The sequence below is a fragment of the Artibeus jamaicensis genome, unplaced genomic scaffold, assembly GCF_021234435.1.
Source record: "Artibeus jamaicensis isolate MK-2021 breed Jamaican fruit bat unplaced genomic scaffold, CSHL_Jam_final contig_464, whole genome shotgun sequence".
NCBI classification, from domain to species: domain Eukaryota; kingdom Metazoa; phylum Chordata; class Mammalia; order Chiroptera; family Phyllostomidae; genus Artibeus; species Artibeus jamaicensis.
This window is the reverse complement of record NW_026521842.1, coordinates 17,998,454-18,013,043: the sequence shown is the minus strand read 5'-3', so window position 1 is coordinate 18,013,043 and position 14,590 is coordinate 17,998,454. Positions and strand designations below refer to the sequence as shown.

The following is a 14,590-nucleotide window of genomic DNA, read 5'->3' as shown; positions in this document are numbered from 1 at the left end:
TTTGGACTCACTCTTGGCTTTTTTAATTTTATTTTTATGCATTTAAAAATGTTTAGGTCACACCATGACTAAGTTCTGCCTGCTAAGAGGAACCAGACTCCCATCTCAGCCCCAGCAAGCACAGGCTGAAAACTGGCATGTAGCAGAAGGGAAGTGGCTTCTGGGCCAGGCCTACAGCTTGCTGGCTGGCTCTGGCTAAGGTGGGGCTCTTCGGAGGGGCAGGACTTCCGCCCCAAGAGGCAGGCACCAGGCAGACCCTGCCAGCCACCACTTTGAGCTCCTTGGTCAGAGAGGAACCCCCCCAAGCCCAGGTGAGTAGCCTCTTCCCAATGCTGGGCAGTTGTTCTATCACTTGACTGTTAATTCTTATGCCCAGTATGTGTTTGCTGTTCCCTAGGAGAGCGCCATTGTTTTCCTTTAGGAGACACAACTCCCCTACCCCTAGTCCATGTGGTCCTGGGAGGCGGATCCCTCTTGCCTGACTCCAGGGCTGGACACATGGCCCAGTCTTAGCCAGTCATAACCATGCAGCTGTCTCTGGCCACAGTATCCGGTTCAGAGGTGTGCACACGAGCCAAGTCAGGTCATAAAATGAAAGCTGAGACTTTTGCTATAGCTATCAGGAAAGTATGGTTCTTTGTGACCAGGATTGCCAAACTGGTGGGTTGGGAGCCTGTCTCTGCTTTGATGGGAGAATCTAAGAAGAAAGTCAACATAGAGGAAAACAAAGACAGAGCAAGGAGGATCTTTGATGACATAATTTGAAGACCTGGAGCCATCCATGCCTGAATTCCACCTCTCATGAACTTTTTAGTACATGAGCCCCCAGATTTCCTTTTATAAATAGCCACTTCTGTTGCTGGTATTTACACCCCTAAGTGACCAATGCAAATGCCAGCGTGGATGAGGAGTCTTCAGGCTTGGATCTGAATCGAGGTTTCATTACTTACTAGGTCTCGAAACCTCCCTGTATTTCAATCCCTTCAGCATCCCTGCCTGTAACACAGCGTTGTGGCGGAAAATCAAATGAGCGTGGATGGAAACAGCTTTGTAATCTGATAAGTGCCTCAGAAACTCTAAAGCCCTGTATATGGATGGGAAGCCCCTGTGGCACGTGATGTGCACAGGAGAAGGTGATCTAGAGGCGAGCAGTTCCATCCATTCCATGTTCAACCTGCCGCGTGACATCTGGCAGGAGTTTTAACCTCCCTACACGTTGGTTCTTGTTTCTGGAAAAATAGACCCCTTGGAGTCTCCTGAGGGGTTTGTAAATTGGATCAGGTAACCCCCAGGATTTTAAATAAAATCCTGCAATGGCTCCCCATTGCTCTGTTGCCCTGAGGACAAGCCCAAGCTGCCGACCATGGTTAACACAGTCGCCGCCCCACCACTCTCCTTACCTGCCCGTCTAATCTCTTGCCTCTCCTTCCTCCTGTTATACTGAGGAAGTCATACTGCCACTTACACCACCTGAAATGCTGAGCCCTCTTCCCTCTGCCAAGAGCACTCTAGTTAACTTGTCTCAGATGTCACTTCCCCCAGGAAGCCTTCCCTGAGCCCCACATGCTCCCCACCTCATGCCTTGTTGATCTCATGTCGTTATCACTGGGGCTGGACACCACCAGAGTCCCTGACGTGGCTATTGTAGTTGCTAAAATGCTGTGTTGAAAATTTTCCCTGTCCGTTGGTAATCGGCTGCTTGCCTGACTCCCCCAAGTGTCCCCATACCTGCAGGCCCTCCCACGATCCCCAAACCACCCCACCACCCAGCAATCAAAAGGGTGAACCTGGCTCAGCAGGGGTCTGAGGATCCTGCTCTGGTCTTAATGGCTGGTGTTCATTTTGATTGGCCCAGAGCTCGGGCTCTACCAGTTGTTAAACATTATTAATATTTAGCCAGGTAAATACTCCGTTCCCTTGTCTGTGTATCTCACCAGATGGAAAGCTCCTTGAGGGAAGGGAGGCTCCTCCCTCACCAGTGAAGCCTGTGGCACAGGGCAGGGCCCCCGTGAATGTTCACCAAACGAATGAATGGCTGAGCAAGTGAAGAAAAAGTTGGAACGTCACTCTGGGAAACGATGGGCCCCAACCCTCAGACTCAACTCTGGAGTTTTCTTCAGGGCTTGTGAGGGACACCTTGCTCTTTGCCCTGGTTTTGTTGTTCTGCAGGTCTCCACCTGCCATATCTGGTCCAGCCGGGCCAGCTCCACCCTCCCCTCCCACAAGACTTGGATTCTTGCTGAGAGACGCCCCTATTGAGAGCCCGTGAGTAGGTGAGCACTCATGTGTGTGCACACACAGACAGTCAGCAGTGCTCACTGACTGTGGTAAGGTGACTAACTGACCCCGGTTTATCCCAGGGCCTTCCCGCCTTTCATGCTGAGAGTCCCATACTCCAGGAACCTCTCTGTCCCTGGCAAACAGGGATGACTGGTCGCTTTCACCCCGGGTTGGTTGGGTCATGCTTCATGGACAGTGGAGGGCGTGGTGGCTTTCAGGATGGACTCCTGTGCTGCAGGTGCTGAGCACAGGGCCTGGCACATGGTGGGTAAGTCACAGCTTCAGCACTTACTAGCCGTGGAAAATCACTTTACCTCTGGGTTTCTTCAAGTGGTGATAGGATAGTATCCTCCTCATAATGATGCATGTGCTGATGTAAGTAAAAGTGCCTTGAACTAGCACCTGGAACATAGTGAGTGTTAACAAATGAGAGCCATTATTATTGTTGCTATAATTATATATGTACACGGAAAAAAGTTTCTAGATGTTTCCATTTGTGAAACAGGAACAGTAGGAGGGAGAGGGCTGTGAAAATCACCACTGTACCAACACTGCTCTTAGCAAGATGCTCCCTCCCACTTAAAAGAGAAAACCGTTTTATTTAAATAAAATTCATAAACCACTCAATTCACCCACTTAAAGCACATGACTCAATATTTTGTAGTATTTTCACAAGACTGTGCAGTCATCACCGCAATCTAAGTTTAGAACGTGTTCATCTCTTTCTAAAAGAAGCGCCATTCCTGTTAGTGGCCACTCCCAATGCCCCGCCTGCCCCCCACTCCTGCCCAGCCCTGGGCAACCACTAATCTATCTTCTGTCTCTATAGATTTGTCTATTCTAACGTTTTCATAAACACGGAATCATAGGATATGTGGTCTTTTGTGTCAGTCCTCGTTCCCTCAGCCTAAGTCTTCAGGGTTCATCCATGTTGTAGCACGTGTTAGAACTTCATCCCTTCTCATTGCCAATCCCCATCCCTCCCCCTTCAATTCAGTTTAGCTCTGTCTGGAAAGGGTTTGACGCTCACCACAGTCAGAGCAAGTTTGCACTCGTGGAGGAAGAGACCAAAAATTTTTTATTTTTGCTATAGCTATTTTTTTTTTAATTCTCACCTGAGGACATATTTTCATTGCTTTTAGAGAGAGAGGAAGGAAGAGAGGAAATGAGAGAGAGAAACACCAGTACAAGAGAGAAGCACTGATGGGTTGTCTCGCATTCTGGGGAATCGGGATCGTTAGTGCCTGGACCGGGGATCAAACCTGCAGCCTAGTCATGTGCCCTGAGGGGAAATCGAACCCAGAACCTTTTGGTTACAGGATGATACTCCAACCAACTGAGCCACACAGGTCAGGGTTATATTTATGTCTTTTACTCCTTACGTCTTAAATTTTCTTTTTCTATTGCTTTTTTTATCTTTCAAAGAGATAATATTTGAAATTAAAAGATAATAAATTACAGGGTCCAGCAGAGGGAATGACTGCTTGAGTGGGTGGTAGGGTAATAATATGGGTGTAATAATTTATAGTTTTAATTTGAAGATTTCACCTAAAATGTCATATGGTGTGTTTGAGCATGATATTGCTATGTTACAGAATTACATGCTTACAATTTTGTAATAAAAGATTTTGTAATAAAAAGGGGGTGTTATTCCTGCCAGACCCCATATATTACATTATAAATTACAAAGCACGATAATATAACAGATAATAGTGAACTCACCACCTACCCTAAATTCCCATGGCCAGAGAAATAACTGCTGGAGGATGAGGATGTGACGTGCTCAGCCCAGGTGACTCAGTTGGTTGGAGCATCATCTCGTAACTAAAAGGTGACGGGTTTGATCCCCAGTCAGGTGTGCACCAATTGATGTTTCTCTCTTAGATTGATGCCTCTCTCTCCCCTTCATCTCTCTCTAAAATCAATAAACATATCGTTGGTGAGCATTAAAAAAAAGAAAGGCCCTGGCTGGAGTTGCTCAATGGATTGAGCACTGGCCTGCAAACCGAGAGGTCACCAGTTCAATTTCCAGTCAGGGCACATGCCTGGGTTGTGGGCCAGGTGCCCAGTTGGGGGCGTACAAAAGGAAACCAGTTGATGTTTCTTTCCTTCTCTTTTTCCCTCCCTTGCCCTCTAAAAGTAAATAAATTTTAAAAATCTTTAAAAGAAATACAAAAAATTTAAAAAGCATCTAGTGTCCTTATCAAATCTCCTAGCTTCCTTCTCAAGCAATTTCCAATTTTTAATAGTTATGTATTATTCATAACATCTCCATTTTGTTCTGTAACTATAATTAAGTATTCTGTGCCTTGTCTGGAGGTTGAGTCTAAAACCTGAAAAGCAATAAATAGCATCATGCTTCCATAAATATCACTCACGGGAGAACTCCTGACCCTGGAGAGCAGGGAACGTGACCCCAGCCTGTGACATTATTCCCAATCTCAAAGAGCCCAAAGTCAAGAGTTTGGGGAGGTGAGAGAAAACTGAAGGATCCTTCCAAGGCAACTGAGTCATTTAACAGACAGGAGACTGAGACTTAGGGCAGAAAAGAGGTTTTGCTTCAAGTCCCAAGGTCAGTCCCCTGCACTGTATTCTAGCCACCGCCTGGAATTTGATAAATAAATTGTTAGCCACAAAGTTCCATTTTAAATGGAAAATAAATTGCGAGGGATTCATGGTAAGGATCCAAAAGTATAAATTAAGAAAAGAAAATATTTTATTTATTTATTTTTTAAATACTTTATTTGTCTTTAGGGGGAAGGGAAGGAGAGAGGGAGAGAAATATCAATGTGTAGTTGCTTCCTGTGTGTCCCCTGCTGGATGGGAACTGGCCTGCAACCCAGGCATGTGCCCTGACTGGGAATTGAACCATGGTTGCTTGGTTCACAGGCCTGTGCTCAATCCATTGAGCGACGCCAGCCAGGGTAAGACAATATTTTAATTGCAAAAAGTTAAAAGCCTTTTCTTTGTCCCCAAGTATCTAAGACTTGGGGTCAGGGAGTGATTTCATTGGCAGCTGAGCCTTGTCAAGCCTGGAGGTGAGCTTTACTTTTCCATCCCACCTGGATGGGGTCCTTGGCTCAGAGAGCGAGACCAGGGCTGGGGCCTTCTCTGCTCACAGGTGGGAGACAGGAAGCAACAGGTCTGTGGGGCCCAACAGCTATTCTGTAGCACCTTATCTGTCTTTCTCGAGCCACCAGGTACAAAGGTATCTGTGCAAAGAGAGGGCACCCAGCCAGCCATGGAGCTGCAGGGCAGCAGGCTCCGCCTCACTGGGCTTAGGGCAGGCCAGCCTGCTGCCCATGGACTCTGCTCAGGGAAAGCCCCAACTTCTGAGGATTGCAGAACGTAAAAAATAAGAATAACTAACTTTTATTTAGCACTTAGGTTATTTCACATAATTCTGGCAAACATCCAATGAAGTAGGTGTGATAACTATTCCCACTTGTACAGATGAGGAAATTGAAGTCCAAAGAGGGTTTAAGTGACTCATTCAAATGCTTGGAACTAGCAGGTGAAAGAGCAGGATTCAGAACCAGGCAGTGAGGCACCAACACCCATCCTGGGAACCATTTTGTCATTTGGTCTTGGAGCTGAGCCCCAGCCTCCAGCCTAACACTGCCCCGACCTGGCCACTCATCTGTCTGAGCCTCAGTCCCCTCTGCAGGAAAACGGGAGAAATCCCTTCTGCTCCTTAGGCGGGTGCGAGGACTGAATGGTCCAGCCCAGGGCCTGCCTTTCCGGTTTCCGTTCCCATCATCACCCCACCCCACTGATGGACCGGAAGCTCCAGCCTGCCCTGGAGTCTGGAATTTCAGGTCAACTTGACAGACCATTTCTTGATAAATCAGGCAAAGTTTGCCTGGCAGTTCATATGGCACCAGGAAGGAAAAGCCTCCCCTGGCTTTAGCAGTACAGCATGGAGATTCAGGGTTTTTGGAGGCGTGTGGCCTTAGGTTCAAGTTCCAGTTCTGTCACTGTTACTGTGTATCTCTTTGCCTCTGCTTCAAATCTGTCAAATGGATGTAGCGATATAGCACCCGGAGGACTGTATTAGCACCGGGGAGAGAAGCCTTGTAGGACGTGGCGAACTCCAGTAAATGGTAGCTATCGTTTTTATTACACAGTATATTGCAATTACTGGCATTTGGCACAATGCCTGGTACATAGCATTCAGTGACACTTAAAAAGAATCAATTTATTTATTTATTTTTAGAGAGAGGGGAAAGGAGGGAGAGAAACAGTGATTGGTTGCCTCTCACATGCTCCCAACTGAAGACTGAACCCACAACCCAGGCATGTACCCTGACTGGGAATCAAACCGGCAACCTTTCAACCTTTCCATCCGCAGGTCTGTGCTCGCTCCACTGAGCCACACCAGCAAGAGCACCGTTCAATAATAATGAATAAATAAATGCATGAATGTTTGCCTGCCTGTATCCTTCATCACCTATGAGCTTCTTGAGAGCAGGGACCATATTTTGTTTATTTCCATATCCCTAGCGTCAAGCAGAGTGCCTGGCACATACAGGTGCTTAATAAATGTTTCTTGTTAAGAAATGCCCTTCTTATTAGGGCCACCTAATAAGCTAATGGACCTGGACAGCCATCATCCATGGCGCTAAAACCACAGGGTGAAAGGCTGATGAAGAACTTGATAATGGAGGGATCAGCTGACACCAACTGAATCTTATTTATTCTAATAGAGCTGACCAGACAGTTCCTTGCTTTCGGATACGATGCTGTGGGAACTACTCAGTTGAAATATTTTTGCTTAAGAAATGGAATCTGAATCAAATCACGCCTCTGGATCTGAACACAGTTCGTATAACACATGGGATAGGGCACAGGTGGCGAACACAAGGCCCGGGAGCCGGATCCGGCCTCCACCTCGTTTCATCCAGCCCCACACCTTGTTTCTACCTGGCGGCAGTGCCGAGCTCTCTCTTAACTGTTCAGGAGTAGGTGCATTTATTCAGCCCTAACATTACATTCAGCCCTTTGAAGGCAACCACAGGCTGATGTGGCCCCTGGTGAAAATGAGTTTGACACCCCTGGGATGGAGGGATGTGTTAAACGATGTCATGAGGATGCATTCGACCAAATACAAAGTGCAGAACCAGTGATCTGGTATCTTAAAGAAAGCATCCACTCAAAACAAAACAAAACAAAACAAAACAAAACAAAACAAACCCAGCAACAACAAAAAATCCCCTCTGCAAGTTGGGAATTGTGTCAAAATAGAAACAAGGAAAAAGCAAACGAAGGATCTGCTCGTTATCTTGACTTGCTGGTGGTTTCACAGTGTACGCATGTGCCCACACGTATCAGAGGGTTTACACTCTATGTGCTGTCAGTTATCCTTCAAAAAACCTAAACAGGAAGGGGCAAGGAGCCCACTGTAGATAAAAAGACTTAACAGACATAACAGTCCAATGTGGCTCTTGCTTGGATCCTGACTTAAAAACTACTTATAAAAGAGACATATATTTTTTCAAATATGGCATAGCTATTGGATGATTTTGAGTGGTTATTATGAATTTTATTAGGTATTATCACAAGATAATGGTCATATTTTTAAAATGTCTTTATTAGTGATACCAATTGAAATATTAACAGGGGAAAAGACATTTTATCTGGGATTTACTTTAGGTTATTTTTTAAACTATTTATTTATTTATTTTTAGACAGAGGGGAAGTGAAGGAGCAAGAGAGGGAGAGAAACATCAATGTGTGGTTGCCTCCCACATGCCCCCTACTGGGGACCTGGCCTGCAACCCAGGCATATGCCCAGACTGGGAACCAAACCGGCAACCCTTTGGTTTGCAGACTGGTGCTCAATCCACTGAGCCACACCAGCCAGGGCTGGGGTTTACTTTAAAAAATTGTGCAAAAATAAAAATTCAGGGGCTCTGCACCTACTAGAATGTCCGCAATCCAAAGCTCTGAGAACACCAAATGCTGCTGAGGACGCAGAGCAACAGAAACTCTCATCCATCGTTGGTGGAAGTGTGCACTGCTCTAGCCACTTTGGAAGACAGTGGCAGTTTCTTACAAAACCAAACACACTCTTACCAGTCATGCTCTTTGGTATTTACCCAAAGGAGTTGAAAACATATATCCACACAGGAACGTACATGTGGATGTTTATAGCAGCTTTGTTTATAATTGCCAATTCTGGAAGCAACCAAGATGTCCTTTAGTAGGTGAATGGATAAACTTGTAATACACTCAGACAATGGAATATTATGCAGCATTGAAAAGAAATCAGCTATCAAGACATGAAAAGACATGCAGGAAACTTAAATGCATGTTATTAAGTGAAAAAAGCCAATCTGAAAAGCCTTATGGTTCCAACAATTCTAGAAAAGGCAATAGCATGGCCACAGGAAGATCACTGGCTGACAGGGGTTGGGGGGAGGGGGGAATGAACAGGTAGATGGAGCACAGAGAATTTTTAGGGCAGTGAAATGACTCTGTATGAGACTGTCATGGTATCATACATTTGTTCAAACCCATAGACCATACACCGCCAAGAGTCATAACATAAACTGTAAACTTTGGGTGACTGTGACATGTCCATACAGGTCCATCAAGTCTAATCAATGTACTGGTATGACAGGGGTGTTGGTAATAGGGCAGGCGGAATGCGATGGGGACAGCGAGTACATGGGAAATCGGTGTATCTTCCCCTCAAACCTGAAGTGAACTTAACACAGCTTTTTTCTTTTTTTTTAAAGATTTTATTTACTTATTTTTAGACAGAGGGGAAGGGAGGGGAAAAGGGAAGGAAACGTCAATGGTTGCCTCTCATGAGCCTGCAACCCAGGCATATAACCTGACTGGGAATTGAACCAGTGACCCTTTGGTTCTCAAGGTGGTGCTCAACCTACTGAACCACACAAGCCACGACTAACCTTGCCTTTTAAAAAGCCTTAATTTTTAAAAAAATGCAGAGGTGAAAAGATGAAACAAGGTTTGGTACAATTACAAAGTTTACACATTATAAAAATCACCAAGATAATTGTTGAAGCCAGATGGTAGATGCATGGTGTGTCATTATACTATATACATGGTATGCATTTTACAATTTACTTTGTGTTTGAAATAAAGCACTTTTTTTTTCAGACACGAGTGGCTGAGCTGTGAAGCGTGGCACCCCTGTTGGTTACCATCCTTTTGGTAGGAGGCAGATTGGGCATCCAGTTTCTACCCCTGTGTGTTGGCAGGTGGCAGGCCCAGCAGAGGTGGCAGGAGCACCCAGTTAGAATGGATCCTCTCCCCATACCGCTGGGCGCCTGATCTGGCTGCAATCCCTGTCGATTCGAATTTCCCAGGATTTCTCCCTAGCCAGCTGGGGGGTGGGCTACTGTCAGTCTGAGAACTCCCAGTACCGCCTTTTTGTCAGGAAATGAAAGGGTCAGCACCACCACAGGGATTAATCGTTAACCCCAGCTGACCAGTTACCTGGGCACCTGGGAAGTAAAAGTCCATCAGAGACACACGCCCTGTGATAAGGAAATCCAAAGGGTGCCCGGTTAGCACTAGTGAAGGGTCTGCCATCCACGAGGCAGGGCACTGGGAAGGCCTCTGATTACCATTTCTTCTCCCCGTTGATGCCTGAAAGTTTACCATTAACACTGGACTGGGCCTCAAAGAGATCTCACCTCCAAGATTTTGACTTTTTCTTCCCCCGATTTGAGAAGCTAATGAAAGCAGTGGAACTCACCACCTTCACCGACAGGTTTGCATGTGGTCTTGGGGTTGGGAATACCCCATTCCCAGACACCAGGTGAAGAACTCCAGAGGGAATTCAATGGCTCCTGAGTTTCTATTCTTTAAAAGAAGCACACTCCAGCGCCCGCTTTAAAATGCAAATGACCCTGGGAGGGTTGACAGGATTAACCAGTCAGTGTGGAAGTTTGTCCAAGCAGAGGTCACAGAAGCCTAAGAGACTTAACTGGTGGGGGTGGGGAGACTTCCTGGGGGCTCACAGTTTTGCCTAGACCTGGGCAGGGAATGAATGCACTGAGCCAAGAGTGCTGACAGTTAACTTTAGGGCACTTACAAGAACCTCGTGAATTAAATGCTATCAACATTCCCAGTTTATGGATGAGGTCGGGTGACATGCTTCCCAGCTAGTGGCAGGACAAGAATTTGAACCCCCCCGTCCCCCATCAGTGGCATAGCTCAGCATCGAGGCACAGGCTCACCTTCATCTGCTTGGGGTTTTTTTCCACCTGCTTGTTGAATCCTCACAAGCACATACCATGTTTTGATGGGAGAGGAAATTGGGGCCATTCATGGAAGGCCCCGCCCCCACGGGGCACCTCTGTGTGTCCCCTCCTCACCCAGGACAGCTGAGAGAGGGCAGCCCTCCACAATCAACTGCCTGGAGCGGAGCGTGGAGGAGGACTTGCTGAGAAGTCTGAAGAGAGCATTTCTCCAGACCTGTCCACACTGCCCCTAATTGTTTTCTAAAATACTTTTTATTGAATTATCAGAGTGCAATGGAAGAATCGATGAGAGTCACTGCGGAGTTACAAGGCCAGGGCTTGCTGGGCGGAGGAAAACAAAGCCCTAACAGCTCCCCGGGCCGAGCAATGGTATAAAATATGTATTTTTACATAACTGGGAGAAAAAATAAACGGACACGGCTGCCCCATGGGGGAAACGCCTCTTTCTGTATTTCCATTACCTTGTTTAATGCACGGTCCAGCAGGGGCCTCAGTGGGAAAGGAACACTGGAGCCTTTTCCCTCCGAGCCTCCTGGTGGGTTAAGAGGCAGAGAAAGCCAAGATGCAGAAATCCAAATGGCTTGGGCGTGTGCTCAGAAACCCATTTACACTGAGGGGCAGGTGGGGAAACCCATTAAAACTGAGGGGACAGACAGGTTGAGGGGGCCTGAGCTGACCCTAAAGAGTGTCTTGCTCTGAGACATCACCTCTCCTCTGGGCTTGAGAAAGTAGCTTCATAGGCCCAGATTTACCTTTAAGCTCTGGGCAAAATATTCTAAACATGGCCTTCCCCATGAGAAAGGGGGTGGTCCTTTCCAAAGAACAACCTCCTCCACGCCAAACATTTATGGAGCTGTTGCTACTAGGTGCCGAGTACTCTGCTTCGTGATTTTCTTGCATTAGCGCCTATCAGCCCACTCATAGATGAGAACACGGACTCACCAAGGTCGCAAGGTTAGTGAGCAGCTGACTCGACACAGTTTTGTCGTTCCGACGGGGCTGGCAGGGAGACCAGAAAGATGGTGTCCTGGTCAGGGTAGCCAAACCACGCAGATGTCGTTGGTCCCTGGCGCTCAGACTGTCTGACCTAACATTTGCATGTCTGTTCTTTCTTTGATCCTAAAATTATTTTATTGGGGACAAGAATCCTCTAGAGAAGAGGGATTGGTGGCTATGGTGTAGTGCAAAGGGCCCCCGTCTGGGGACCCGGAGATCTTTGGTTCTAGTCTTGGCTTTGACATTGGTTTGCTGTGGGACACTGCGCGTTATCTGCCAGTAACAGGTCTGAGTGATCTCTGAAAGGGTCTCTTCCAGGTTAACATTAAAGGGCAGATTGGAAACTGCAGCCCCCGCCGGAAGGCTAGCCCGGGCCACAGGAGGTGAAGCTAACAGAGGAAAGGGCCTTAAAATGAGAGGAAGGTGAGTTCCAGTCCTCCACCATCACCTACTCGCCTCAAATTCTTTATGCCTCAGTTGCCTCTCAAATGAGGATAATAACACAGCTTTGGAGTTGTTTGGAGATGAGATACAATGAGATGGTCAGTGTCACGTGCTTAGCACAGAGCCTGGCGCCGTGACTTCCAATACCCAGCACCTACTGTTACTGTTATTATCACTCGTATCTGTACAGAGCTTTTATGGTGCAGGAAACGTTGTTCTCATTAATTGCATGGCAAGCTCACAACATAGGGAGGCCTTTGTGATTATTATTCCCATTTGGAAAGTGAAGAAACAGGTTTTGAAAGGCGGGTCCTGCTCAGTGAGCTGATTTGCAGACACGAACCTATCGAGACCTGCAGTTAAAAAGACAGAACTAAACAAAGGGTCAAGCCCAGGTGTTAGCCGCCCACAGCGAGGCAGGGTGGCGCCTCGGTGGTGAAAGGAATCCCGGGGCCCCTGCGCCCAACCCTCGCTCCCGCGGGTCAGCGGGTCGGCGCGAGGCAGGGGCGGGACTCCGGGCGGCCGTCCTCCTCGCCGGGGTGGGAAGCTGGGCCGCCGCGCCGCTCATTGGCAGGTGCATCCTCAGCCAATCAGCCTTGCCGGGGGCGGGGCCTTAGAGACTCACCTGGCGGCTGCGGCCGATCCCGCCTCAGTGGCGCTGGGAGCCTCTGGCCACCTGTGAGTCCTTGCCAGTCCTGCCAGAGTCTAGCCCGGCCGGCCGGCCCGACCTCGCCTGGCCCGCCATGGGCCCTCGGTGCCGCGAGCTCCCCGCGCTCCTGCTGCTGCTGCTGCACGTACGTCGGGTCCCCTGGCTTTGCGGGGACGTCTCCGCGCCCGTCAGCCGCGCCCGGGCCCCTAGTCCCTTCCTCTCCAGTCGTTCGTTCCTCTTTCTTGTCGTCCCCGCGTCCCTTTATTGCAACAATGTTCGGGTCCAAACGCCCCGAGCCGCCTGAGCTGCTCGGCGGAGGGGAGCGCGGGTTCGCCCACCGCCCGCTCCGCGGGCTCCGGGGACTCGGGTCCGGCTGCGGGACGCGCTGCGGGCGGAGGCGGGGCGCGGGGGTCAGGATGTTGGGGGGGCCCGGTGCAAATCCGGGGGCAGCCAGGAGCAGTGGGGACGGTCTCGGAGGTAACGAACGGGGGAATCAGCAGAAATAAAGGCACCTGACAGTTAAGGGGTTGCAGCTGGGTAGGGGGGCGACCCCGGCATGAGAAAGTGGGGTGAAAAGTTGAGAGAGCGCCCTCGGTGTGAAGAGCGGGGCTGAGGAATGGGAGCGCCCGGGGCGAAGGGGAAGGAGCGCCGGGAAGGGTCCGGGTGACTCCAGTGAAACTGGAAAGGAGACGGGAGGAGAGGGGACGAGGCGCGGGGCCAGGTGGGGAGGAGGCGCCGCGGCTGCCCCCTCTCCCTGGAGGCCCTGGGGGCTTGGCGGCCGCAGGTCCGGGAAGGAATTCGGAGAGGCTGCCTGCCCCGGGGGGTGGGGGTGGGTCGGTCCCGAAATCCCGAGGCCGGGAGCGAGGGAGGAGGGGCTGCGCTGTTGGTTTCGGTGTCTGCTGGAGGGGAACCGCCAAGCCACCCGGGTTCAATACCTTTCTCCGACCCCAGGTCTCACCGCGCTCCTGCCAGGAGCCAGACCCGTGTCGTCCCGGCTTCGGCGCCGAGAGCTACACGTTCACGGTGCCCCGGCGGCACTTGGAGAGAGGCCGAGTCCTGGGCAGAGGTGAGGGCGCGCGGCCCGGGTCCTGGGGCCGGGAGGGTAGGGACGGGCAGGGTCCGAGAAATCCTGACTGGGCCAACGCCTTCTTCCTTGACTCAAACGACGTCCCTTTGGAATTTCTGCAGACGTAGGGGTCTGAGCGTCGCTCTGGTGGAGCTTGGTGGTCGAAGGGGCTGATCTGGTTGATGAATTATGTCACGAGGAGGGGACACTAACAGGCTTTCAGTGTGTCTCCGGCGTTTCTAGCTACTTCAGAGACAGTCTGTCATTTAATACTGCAAAAATCTAGTATGTGGGCAGGGCGGGAGGAGAGTGGCAATTCTTGATTCACAGGTGAGCAAAGGGAGGCTCTCAGAGGGTGCAGCCCCCTTGTCCGAGGCCCACAGGGTGGGAATTTGAAGGAGCGTCTCCCTCCCACTCTGCATCACCTTTGCAGTTCCGGGGAGCCCTCTCAGCCCCGAGGTTGCGGCTTTTACCTACAGAGATGAAAACACTTGGGTGCAGGTACCACTCTCCCAAGAGTGATGTTTTTAAAAAAAGCCTGGTAGCTCTGACTCAGGGAGTGAAAATGCACAAATGTACTTCTGTGACCTGTTATCGCTGTGATAATCAGAATTCCAGAGTTTGCCTTGTTTCATTTCTGTGTTGTCTGGGGGTGAAAGCAAGGGAGGTTGCTTTCTTATCTGTGTCCCCAATACCCAGGTGCTTTTTTCCTTGTTTTCTTCATATTTAATTTTATTGTATTACTTTTTAAGGTTTTACTCACTTATTTTTAGAGGGGAGGGGAAGGGAAGGAGAGAGGGAGAGAAATACCAATGTGTGGTTGCCTCTCATGTGTCCCCCACTGGGAACTGGCCTGCAACCCAGGCATGTGCCCTGACTGGGAATCGAACCGCGATTGTCTGGTTCACAGGCCTGCAC

At 49.2% G+C, this 14,590-nt stretch overlaps 1 protein-coding gene and 1 long non-coding RNA gene across 3 annotated transcripts in view; both read left to right on the top strand.

Moving 5' to 3' along the window:
• Positions 1–3,449: 3,449 nt before the first annotated feature.
• LOC128627626 (uncharacterized) lies at positions 3,450–11,930 on the top strand. Of its 2 annotated transcripts, none has more exons than XR_008391878.1 (3): positions 3,450–3,629; positions 9,409–10,886; positions 11,384–11,930. It is a non-coding gene; the product is annotated as an uncharacterized LOC128627626 (long non-coding RNA). The 2 variants fall into 2 exon arrangements; XR_008391877.1 differs by having other exon boundaries at positions 9,409–11,471; positions 11,832–11,930.
• Positions 11,931–12,592: 662 nt separating this feature from the next.
• CDH1 (cadherin 1) overlaps positions 12,593–14,590 on the top strand; it is a 75,359-nt gene continuing 73,361 nt past the window's right edge. Inside the window, exons 1-2 of the mRNA XM_037162548.2 lie at positions 12,593–12,751; positions 13,558–13,672. Coding sequence (XP_037018443.2) covers positions 12,701–12,751; positions 13,558–13,672 — 166 coding nt within the window. The 5' untranslated portion in view covers positions 12,593–12,700. The remainder of the gene's footprint in view (positions 12,752–13,557; positions 13,673–14,590) is intronic.